Below are 11,709 nucleotides of genomic sequence, written 5' to 3'. Positions count from 1 at the left end.
TTCATCTGGCTTCATTTTGTTAGCTTGGCTGGTGTCCTAATTAGGTCTCTAGGGGGCAATCCTTTCATTGTCCTTTTGGGATCCTGTGTTTGCAAGGGTGGGTATGAGGTTGGAGCGGCAGAAAAGGGAGTATCTTCGTTGGGGGTTGTATTCACTCATTAGTCCACCCCTATCCATTTATTTCTTCTCTTTATTTGGTGTTCCCACGAGTATCTGTTGGGCTAGAGAGGCTGATGCGTGATTTTTATTGGTCTAGTATTGGGGATAATGAGAGGGGTCATCTTGTTAGTTGGTGTTAGAATACCACTTTAACTAAAAGCTTATGCTGCTAGGTTGTGGGCCAACAATGCATATCAAGCTTTAACTCTCCCTTGCACGTGCAGCTTGATAGCATGTGGAGTGATAAACACACGATAGATAACACCCATGATGGGGAGTACAATAATATTTTTTAAACACCACACAATAAATGCGGATAACAAGACTAGAACCTAAGACCTCCTGGTAACCTGCTTTGATACCATGTTAGATTACCACTTTACCTAAAAGCTTCAATATAATTGCACAAATTTTTACATCTTATTTATTTATTTTCTTGGTAACCAGCTCTTGATATGCATTGAGATTCAAATTGTGAATTGAAACCCTTAATTGAGAATTGAAATGAATCATAAGATTTGGTAAATTGATTCCAAATGACTTGCATATATGTACAAGAAGTAAAATAGTAAATACATTGAAATTTCAATAAATATGGATCAACCATGTTGATAATTGGAATGGCACTTGCCATTGAAACAAGTTTTGTAGGTCTAAAAATCTGACCATGGTCTTTTTAGCTCATACAAATATTGATATAAAAGGGAAAACTGGCCATATAAACAAGATATTCCATGATCTAACCATTCCACGTGTTATAGTTTCATAAGCTAGTTTTTATGAAACTATAACACTTGTCTTGTGTCCCAAAACTAAAGAACTAAGGCTAAGAGTTCAAGATAGACTAAAAAATAAGATAAGGATCCATGAGAAATTTTTAAAAAATTGAACTGTATATTTATGGTGTAAGTTTACTTGTTTAACAATAAAAAATTCATGTGTATGCTTTCCTTGAAAAAACAAGGAGAGGAATCAAGAAAGACTTAATGAAAAGTTGAACTTTATGGTTTTTAAGGGAATGAATCAATAAAAAATAATAAAAAGTTGAACTTTATAGTGTTTAATAAAAAAAGCCATTTTTAATTCATGGGCTTGCTCTAGCAACTAAAACAAGAAGAAATAATAAATAAAAAACATAAACATTAAATATAAAACTAATAAAAATCATATCTTTAATTCTAGAGTCTGGAGAGGACAATGTGCCAACCAAAAGCTCACCCACCTAGTTGACTTTGGTTTTCTTCTCTGGTGTCCTTCTCTAACTCTAGTTCCTTTGAATTTTATCTAATGGCAGAAAAGAAAGGTGCAGAATGAGAGGGCCAAAATACTTCTTTCTTCTCTCTTGGAGAACATAAATCATGTAAATAGCAAAATAGAAAGCCATCATGAAAAAAGAAAAAAAAATTTAAAAATCTTTAAGTTGGGCATTAAGGGATTTGGATCCAAGTCTTATGATTCATATGATTTGACTTAATCTGGTGAATCGTATGATTCACCTCAGTTCACACTTTCACAGCCTTTTGTGATTCTCCCATGCGATTCAAACCAATTCATGCCTTTCTCAATACAAATTGTATGATTTTGTAACAACTATGCCTTGTCTTTTTAAGCTTTTGTAACAACTATGCCTTGTCTTTTTAAGCTTTCTCCACTTCACAGTGCACTAATCAGCTCTTTCTTTTCTCGTGAGACGGGCTGTCTTCTTGGGTTTCCATTTCTTTAGGAATCTCAAGAAAGAGAGGTTGTTAGGTTGATGAGCTCACTACCTTAGTGTTTTGGATCATTTTGTTTCCTTCAATAGGGGCATGACAAGAGAATTTGGGTGGGGGATTCTTTGGGTTCTATCTTTTATAAGTCTTTTTTACTTCGTCTTTTGAAAATTCATTCTCCCAATCATTTTCCCTTGAGCCATTTCATTTGGAAGGCAAAGGTTCCCTTTTTAAGGTTTAGACTTTCGCTTGGTCTGTGACTCTTGAAAGGATTAATACACGTGATTTCTAGGTTAAAAGATTCTATAAACCCCGAGTCCTGATATATTACATGATGTACAACTAGTCTAACAAACCAATGGGCACCTTTTTGTCCATTGTTTTTGAGTGGCGAACTATCTGTGGGGTGCTTTTCTTTCTTGTTTAAAAGCATGGGTGGCGCCTTGGTTGTGGATGATTTCATGCTAACGAGACAGCGAGGCTTTGGATAGAGCAAAAACAGAAGAGCTTTATGGAAGTGTGTGGTCTTTGCTATTTTGTGGACCTTCAGGATTGGGAAGAATATTAGAATTTTTAAGATTCGTAAAACCTCTCTTGTTTGTTATGGGATAAAGTTTTTTTTTGGCTTCTTTTTGGGCTTTTTTTTTTTTTTTGGGCAGAGGGTGGGGGTGGTTTTTGTTGCTGTCCGACCTTCAAGGGGATTGGAAGACAGCACTATTGTAATCATTTTAGATCTTTATCTAGTTTATCTTTTCATAAAATTTTCCTTTCCATAAACAAAAATAAAAATAAAAATAAAAATAAAAACACTCAGCTCAATAATGCCACCCAAGTGTTGTTTACGTCTGCAGAGCTTGAAACCAACCTGCACTAAAAGCCCAAAGAGAGATCAAGTACCGAATCCTGTCCCAATGTAAAGATAGAGACCATTTCATGGGGGAAAAGAAACAAGCATATTGTTCGAACTAAGTCCCCCTCAAAACAACAAAAATACACCATAACCTCTTGGCATCCTTATCCTTCCCAAAACCTACTAAAGAGAGACTCAAGAAACTCCTCCATTGACTTCTGGCTCACCCAAGCTTTGCCAAGTACTCCAAATAGTCTACTCGACATACCCGAACAATGCAATAACAAATGGGGAACATTATTAGGATCAATATTTAAAAGGCTTAATCAAGGCTTGCCTTGAGGCTCGCCTTAAGGCAAGGCAAGGCATGCCTAAAATGCCTTGAGGCTCAATCTAAAATACCAAATCCCAAAAAGTAACGCATTACATGCTGAAGCTTATTCATTTGTATAAAAGACACATCTTTTGCGCCTTTTTACTTGAGAGTTGCGCATTTTGGGTGTGCAATTCTCAAGTAAGATTTGGGTGTGTAATGAATTTAAGTTAGCAATTTTTTTTTTGCATGGCCAACAAGTAGTTTGCAAATTATATTTGATTGTTTTTTATTTACATTATATTTGTGATTTTCTTAATATTTTCTTTATTCTTAAAATATATAACTTATTTATGTATTTTTATCTAAAAAAAAAAATATCAAAAGGCTTACGCCCCAATGCCTTAGGCTTACGCCTCTCCTCTTAAGGGTTAGAGCGCTCCGCCTTACGCCTTCGCTTTTTAAAACATTGATCAGGATTTAGGATTGCTGTCACACAGAAAACACATATATGAAGACAAATCCTTGGGACTCCACTCTGCTGCAGATTGTTATTGCTAGCTCTATTGAGGGCCACCAACCTTGCAAATGTCTTCATCAAAGAAGCCACTTTAGCATCCATATGCACAGATGAAAAGGGAAAAATATATTTATTTATTTAAGTTTGTGCCTTGGCACCAAATTGAACATTCAACATGTTTCAGAGCTACAACAAAGGTTATCTAAGTGGTCTTCCTAGTCATTTAGTGCTGCCCAGGCTAGAAGCTTTCCATGTTTCCATGGTTTTGAAAGTTAGGCCTGAGGAACAAATTTGGTAATGTGCACTTCATTTTTTGAAGTGTGGTGACATATGTTTCCAAGAAAAAAAGAAAAAAAGAATGGCTTTATGGAATTAGAAGAGGACTTGGTTTGAGTTTGTATCAATTCCTGATAAACGAACCAAATACAACACAATCCAAAAGTGCACAAACACATTCTTGCATGGTTTTTGCTTGTCCATAAACAAGTTGCTTCTCATTGGCTGAAGGGAAGAGGCATCATGACACAGTGTATTGAAGATTCAAATAGAGAATCAAAACAAATATACTGAATTTAGGATCTTCCCATTTTATCCACATGACCATGGCTTTATGACTAATGAGTATTAGACTATTAGTTATTATCAATAAAGAAATGTGTGTGCTGTGGATTGTTAGTACTTGGTTGTGGGCTAGGGGGACAAATTATTGTCAGGAAAGCAATCATCTTTTTCTCTGATCTTGCTTTACACAGTGTGAAGCTTGGAGTCTAAAATCATGGGTTTATTTGCCCTTATTATGGGGGTAAGAGAGTTTTGCTCTTCCATGCCAACTTCCCAAATTCTGATTGTTTTCTTGATGAAAATTTATTCTGTATATACTTTCTTCCTCAAGTTCTCTTGGGTATATATTCTTTTCAGCTGCACTACTTTGCATGTTTCAATTGCCGCAAGTTGTCTCTATTTTGTGCTTGATAAATTGCATCTAGTCGGTTCAAATTTTGTGAGCTTTGCTTTTGATGTTTTGCTTTCCCTCGAGGACTAGGAGAATTTCTTGTCCTTCCTTTTGTATTCTTCCTTAATTAACCCCAAGGTCTCAAAAATTCCATAAACCTTCCCCGAGGTTTTAAAAATTTCAAGGACTTCTTCTAAGATTTGTCAAAAAGACACAAATCTCCCCTTATATTTTGCAAAAAGACAAGTTTTTTAGGGGAGGTCTATGTCTTTTTGGCAAACCTCAGGGGAGGTTTGTGGCATTTTTTAAAACCTTAGGGGAGGTCTATGGCATTTTTGAAATCTCATGGGAGGTCTTTGTCATTTTTCCAAACCTCAGGGGAGGTGAGCGTCTTTGATACTAGAAGAAAAAGTGATAAAGGAAAAAACTGACTAGTCACTTGTTTAGATTTCAGCTAAAGAGATCTGTTTTGTATATGCTTTATGTTGGAGATGTGGCTCATATTTGAGTGGAATGCATGCGCTGGGAAAGTATAGTGATGCAAAGAACAAGGAAGGAGGCTGCAGGAGGAAAATCGTTGACGGTTTACTTTCGATGGCTAACCGTCGACGATTTTAGTCGTCAGTTGGATTGAGCTCTCGGTATCTTTCCATCGACAGTTTGCCTGAGACCATCGATGGTTTGCTTGAAACCGTCGACGGTTTTGCTTGGCGCATGTCATGGATTTTGAATTAGGAGATCAGTAGTTCGGGAGATTTCAGAGGATTTTCCTTTGAGGATTGCTACAGGAGTTTTTTAGATGTAGTCTAAGTCTTCTGTACGCATAGGGTTAGTATATAAACTATATTTGTAACCCTTGGTCGATGATGTGATGTATCACGTCATGGATGAAGAATCTCCGGTGGCAGTTTGGCTGAAACTGGAGAGCTGGTATATGTCAAAGTCTTTATCGAACAAGTTGTATCTTAAGCAAAAACTTTACGGGCTTAAGATGGCAGAAGGTTCGGACCTGAATCAACACATCAACATATTCACTCAGATCATAAGCAATCTGAAGCAGGTTGATGTGAAGTTCGAGGATGAAGGCAAGATGTTGATGCTGCCGAATTCCCTACCAACGTCTCCTACGTACGAGAATTTGGTTACGACTGACATGGTGGAAATAAACTGTGGAGTTGGAGGATATCATGAGTGCATTGTTGGGGTTCCATCAGAGGAAGAAGGCTAGTGATGAGAGTTCAAAAGGTGAAGGGCTCGTGGTGAAGGGTAATTAGGATCGTGGGAGAGGCAAGTCTTGGAGCGGATCGAGTAATAATAAAACTTAGTCGCAGTCCAGGAGGAGGAAGGATGTTCGGTATTTTAAGTGTGGAAAAATTGAGCACATAAAATCGGAGTGTCCGGAGTGGAAGAAGAGGAATGCAAAAACTCAAGAGGGTTTGTCAAAATCTGAGAATGTAGTGAAAGGAGATTCAGGGAGCAGTGATGGTGATATGCTTTCTGTTTCATTGGGCTCAGAACGCCTCATGGATTCTTGGATCCTAGACTCAGGATGTTCTTATCACATGACGCCCAACAAAGCCTAGTTCACTACTTACAGATTGGTGAGTTCTTGTTTCGTTCTGATGGGAAACGATGTGGCCTACAAAGTTGTCGGAATGCGGGGATATCAAAATCAAGATGTATGATGTTGTGGTAAGGATGTTATGTGATGTAAAGTATGTACCTGATTTACGGAAGAATGTGATTTCATTAGGCACTTTGGATTGTAACAGGTATAGTTACAAGTCTGAAAGTGAGATAATGAAGGTGTGTAAAGACGTCTTGATGGTGATGAAGGGACAGAGGTCAGTAGGGAATATCTATGCATTGCTGGGTAACGCAGTTGTAGGTGGAGCTGCAGCTACAAGTTTTGAGTTAGGTAATACTATTTTGTGTAAAACAGCCACACATAAAACTGAGGGTATTCTTAACTACATTGTTATGGATGTTTGGGGGCCGGTGAGGACAGTATCATGGGTTGGACGTAGGTACTTCGTGAGTTTATCACGAAAGGTTGGGGTACTTCATGTGGCACAAGTTGGAGAATATTGCTAGGTTTAACTTGTGGCTGAGGTGGAAAACCAGACCGAGAGAAAGTTCTTCAGGTCAGACATTGGAATTGAGTATGCTAGTGTTTAAGGAGTTTTGTAAACATGACAGGTTGTATGTAGGGCTTACAAGGAACTTCTTGGTAAAGTTAGCAAGTATGACATGTTTGTTGATTAATCGATCGTTGAGGGTATCCCTAGATGGGAGAGTTGTACGAGAGGTTTGGATAGGTTATGCAGTAGACTTCTTTGGTTTGAGAGAGTTTGGAGGTCCAGTCATGCACGTTTCTAGTGAGGTGAAATCTAAGCTTAGTGAAATGTCTAGACGGTACATCTTTCTGGGGTATAAAAAAAGTGGGTTCAAGTTGTGTGATCCAATGACAAACAAGGTGGTGATCGGTGGAGACATGGTTTTTGATGTTAAAGCCATGGTGTAGTGTACTCAGGTAGATGAAGAGAAACAGGTGTCAGACAGCTGCAGCAGCAACAAACATGTTATGCAGGTAGAGTTGGAGACTTAGGGCAGAAGTGCAGGGAGTTCTAGCGCAGGAGACCTGCAGTATCACAGTGTAAACTAAAGCAGAAAAGAGATTGTGATGTAGGTGGAGTTACAGACTTAGGATAAAGATGACATTGTTCATATTGCAGGGAGTTCTAACTCGGGAGATCAGCAGGATCACAATGGGCCTAGATGCACTATCAGACCACTGCCTAGGTATGAGTTTGATGATCTGATGTCTTATGCATTCATTACTACCGGCAAGGTTTCTACTATTTTTCAAGATGCGGTGCACAGCAAAGGGAAAAATAGATGGATGAGTGCTATGGTGGAGGAGATAAAGTTACTGCATAAGAATCAAATGTTGGAGTTGGTGGGCTTCCAGAGGGGAAAAGGACGATAGGGTGCAAGTGGTTAATTATTCTGTTGTTTTACGTGATTGACATGTCAATTGTTGAGAAGATTTTGGCTGAGGTTAATTAGTTGGAAACTCTATTGAGAAAGGAATTTGACATGAAGGTTTGGGTACGGGAAAGAAGATTCTTGGATTGGAAATTTGCAAGGAGAAAGCTGCAAGGAGATTGGGGTTATCTTAGGGTGGCTTTGCGAACAAAACTGTAGGGAGATAATGGTTATCTCAGGGTGATTTTATGGAGAAGGTGTTGGAGAGGTTTAGCATAGTTAATGTTAAATTGGTCACCGGTACCTTGTTGGCGAATTAATTTAATTTGTCTACCGCTTGGTACCCAAGGACGAACGGTGATGTTTGATACATGTCAAAGGTCTCCTATGCCAGTGTAGTGGGGTGCTTTGGTGAGCAACATAGCGATACGTCAGTTGTGAGATTCGTGGATGTAGACTATGCTAGGGACTTGGATGACAGGAGGGCTACAACAGGGTATGTTATGGGAGGGTCTATTTATTGGAAGTCCAGGGTACAGTCTCATGTTGCACTTTCAACAACTGAGTCAGAGTACTTGGCAGTGGCTGAGGCTGCCAAGGTAGCAATAGCATTATGGTTTAAAGGATCGTTCAAAGGGTTGGGTGTTTAGCTAGGTGGAGTTCTTGTTACCACAAACAAGTTCAAGCATTGCTTGGACTTGATTTACGTCTCGAGGTGCTAGACGGGAGGTGGTCTCAATCTACTGTCCCAGGTGGAGCTGTGGGGTTGTGCTTCCGGATTTCACCTAAGTGGTGAATATTCACCAAGGTGGAGATTGTTGGAGATGTGGCTCATATTTGAGTGGAACGCACGCACTGGGGAAGCATAGTGATGTAAAGAACAAGGAAGGAGGCTGCAGGAGGAAAACTGTCGACGTCTGTAGGATTTAGCTCTTGGTAGGCAAACCGTCAACGTTTTTGTTTTGCGCAAGTTACGGATTTTGAATCGAGAGATTAGTAGATTGGGAGATTTCAGAGGATTTTCCTTCGAGGATTACTACAGGAGTGTTTTAGATGTAATCTAAGTCTTTTGTACGCAAAAGGTTAGTATATAAACGATATTTGTATCCCATGTTTGATGAGATAGTGAAAATCATTCGCTTGGTCCGTAGATGTAAGCAGATTTTAGAACCACTTAATTTCTTGTGTCGTGTGTTTTTATTGCTTGATTTTATTCTCTTTGTGGTTGATTGTTAATTTCCTTATATTCATCGTTGAGTGCTTGCATTACTTGTTCCGGATTGTTTCGAGTTGTATGAGGTTTTTGCTGCGCATTTGTATCAACACTTGTCAAATTGACACATCAACTCTTTCAATGGATTAGGCTGTGGAAACATGTTATATTAGCTTGCATTGGTGAAAAAAACTATTAGGATATTAACTTTTATGTTGTAATATACTATTAGCCTGGGTTGATTATAGTGGTCATAATAAGGATTCATCAAGGCAAGTAGTTTTGGTGCCATTTCGACCTTTTCCTTCATGTTTTGCCAAAGGGGTTGACTGAAAAAAAAGGTATTGGTCCAGATCTACTTGTGCTGTGTTTGTGGAAATAAACCCGCAATAACGTGCTAAAATTTGAATAATTAGTGTGGAGAGAGATCTGGTGGTGCCTGACGCCTGACACAGATAGGATACCATGTTGACATGATGGTATGACAGTTTTGAAAAAAATGAGGATACAACACTATAGGTATATGTGAATTAATATATATATATATATATATATATATATATATGTTTTTCCTTTGAGATGACAATTATTTTGATAATTTTGATTTTAAATGAAATATAAGCACCATTCATGCGAAATTATCAATTGCATATTTTACAAACTACACTTGTACAATTATTAACTATATTCATATTATAGAATATTGGTCCAACAACAAAAAAACAACTCAAGGGCGTGGCTGATGGTGGGCAATGGGCATGACTCATAATAATAATAATAATAATAATAATAATACTGGTGATGGCTTCAGAGGGGGGAATTCTAGCAGCGGCTGGGAGGTTCTGATGACTGATGGTGCTCTACAAGGCTTCCATAGTGGTACTAGGGCTTCAAAGTCCAATCTCTCAACTTCTCTTTTACTTTGGGGGTTTTGTAACATAATTTGAAGGAGGCAACAAACTCAGCATTTTGGTGCAAGAAGTGTCTTGGTGTCATCCCCATGTTCAGAAGTGTTAGGAAGTATCTCAGTCATGTCCAAAAATAAAAATAAATTAATTAATTTTTGGCACGTGTTGGGGTGTGTCGGGTGTTGGTATTTGACACATTTCAGATTTTGATGCTTGAGGCTTCCATAAGTGTCAGTGTTTCCTAGGTTGGTGCTCTGGTGTGAGGCTTTGATAATCCCTGGTTCCTTATGCCTTCAAACCCTCCATTCTTAATTTTGTGAATTGTTTCTTTTATGTGTGTATCATCTATCTATCTATCTCTTGCTCATTAATCCCATGTCTTTGGAATGCATTGACTGAAAATACTGGATTTACAGGTGAGGCCAACAGCAAATTTCAAGGACGACTTGCAGCTGGATATGTTGGACAATGTTGAAGTAATGATGGCTGTAGAGGAAGAATTTGCAATCGACATACCTGATAATGAAGCCAACAAAATTTCAAACACGTCGCATTTTATTGACTATATTGCGACACATCCACAAGCCAAGTAAGAATCCCAGATGTTGAAGGACAATTTCACAGAATTCTCAATGTGGAGTTCATCAGTAGTTTGTAATAATTTGTGTGTGTAATTGAAGACATCTCACAGAATTCATGCCTCTCAAAATTCCGAGTACTGTCCTTCAGACCTCATAACGATGTTTTGTTTGAGGCAATGCTGTAATTTTCCTTATTTTCTGAATTTGTAGCTGTGAGTGAACTTTCTCAAAATGAGGAAATAAAGCATGGTGCTGCCTACAGTACAATGAGTGATAAGGAAGTATGAGGATGGGTGGAGTGGTCCCTCATGGTTGCGGATACCAGCTAGTATTTTTAACTGTTCTGTTTTGTGAGGTAAGTTACCACTTCTTCCTCCTTTTCCTCTTTAATGATACCTTTGTTGTGTAAAGCTTTAGGTAAAAGCATGGGCATTATGCTTTTTACCTTCGGTAAAAATAGGGTGGGGGTGGGGGTGGGTTTGAATTTTGGGGCATCTTGAATGAGGATGGGTAGAAATTTATTTTTTTATTAGATAGTAGAAGGTGGATCAAGAAAGAAAACCCTAACAAATTTAAATGAGAAAATCCTTGTTTAAACCCTTTTTAATTGTAGTTAATTGAGTATTGAAAATTTGATAATTTACACATCTTTTATCCATTACTTTTGTCACGGTTCAAATGAATTTCCTTTCCTGCAGTTTCAGCCAGCTGCTACCGATCCCATCCTTTGTCCATAGGCTACTGTGCTTTGATATGCTTTGATATTCTTCTCTCTAATTTCCTCCACGGACGTGGACAAAGTACCATCCCTAGGTTTATTTCTCACAATTAGCTCTTTTCACAATCCATCCTTGTAAAAAACAATCCAAACCCTTCAAATGGAGATGGTGGCACAAGAAAAACATCCTCAGGTTAATTTAATTAGAAATATCCGAATTGTTCACGAATCTCATATGCTAGAAGAGTAGCAGTATAGACAAAAGCAATGTCAAACTAGCTCTCATTTCAAAGATCACCCCATTTGTTTTTCCCCTCAGTGCAATTTTCTTCATTATCTTTATTTGAATCAATCTTTAAAAAGCAATTCTAGGACTTCTCATTTTAAAAAATCCCGCGAGCATTTCTTTTTTAAAAATTGTCACCCGCACAGGAGAAGTCTGTTCAATATTAACAAGAGAGTTTCTTTCTTGCCTAGCTGTTTGATGCGTGAACACCTTAGTAGATTTGGCCCTAGTCCATACCTGGCTAATATATAGTTCTACATTACTACCTCTCATATCTACACCCCACCACTTTAGGTGCATTGAATTTAGGACTTCTATATTGGAGATCTTGGGTTCAAACTTTGAGTGGATGGGAAAGAGTTAAAGGGATCGGGAGATGTGTTATGTCATGTTGTGTTTTCATGTGATACTCCGATGGAACAAAAATGAAAAAAAGTAGAAAATAAATATGGTTGTTGCCGTGTGACCTAGATCACGAGTATGTGTACTATAGATCTATTGTGATCTGTTCC

The 11,709-nt window shown here is 38.2% G+C and overlaps 1 protein-coding gene across 1 annotated transcript in view; it reads left to right on the top strand.

Annotated features, from left to right (window-relative positions):
* The window catches only part of LOC131151920 (acyl carrier protein 2, mitochondrial-like), a 32,432-nt gene extending 21,978 nt beyond the window's left edge, over nucleotides 1-10,454 (top strand). Inside the window, exon 2 of the mRNA XM_058103422.1 lies at nucleotides 10,029-10,454. Coding sequence (XP_057959405.1) covers nucleotides 10,029-10,205 — 177 coding nt within the window. The 3' untranslated portion in view covers nucleotides 10,206-10,454. The remainder of the gene's footprint in view (nucleotides 1-10,028) is intronic.
* Nucleotides 10,455-11,709: the final 1,255 nt, after the last annotated feature.

The sequence above is a fragment of the Malania oleifera genome, chromosome 1 (genome assembly GCF_029873635.1).
Source record: "Malania oleifera isolate guangnan ecotype guangnan chromosome 1, ASM2987363v1, whole genome shotgun sequence".
In the NCBI taxonomy this organism is placed as follows: Eukaryota; Viridiplantae; Streptophyta; class Magnoliopsida; order Santalales; family Ximeniaceae; genus Malania; species Malania oleifera.
This window is presented reverse-complemented; position numbering and strand designations above follow the sequence as displayed.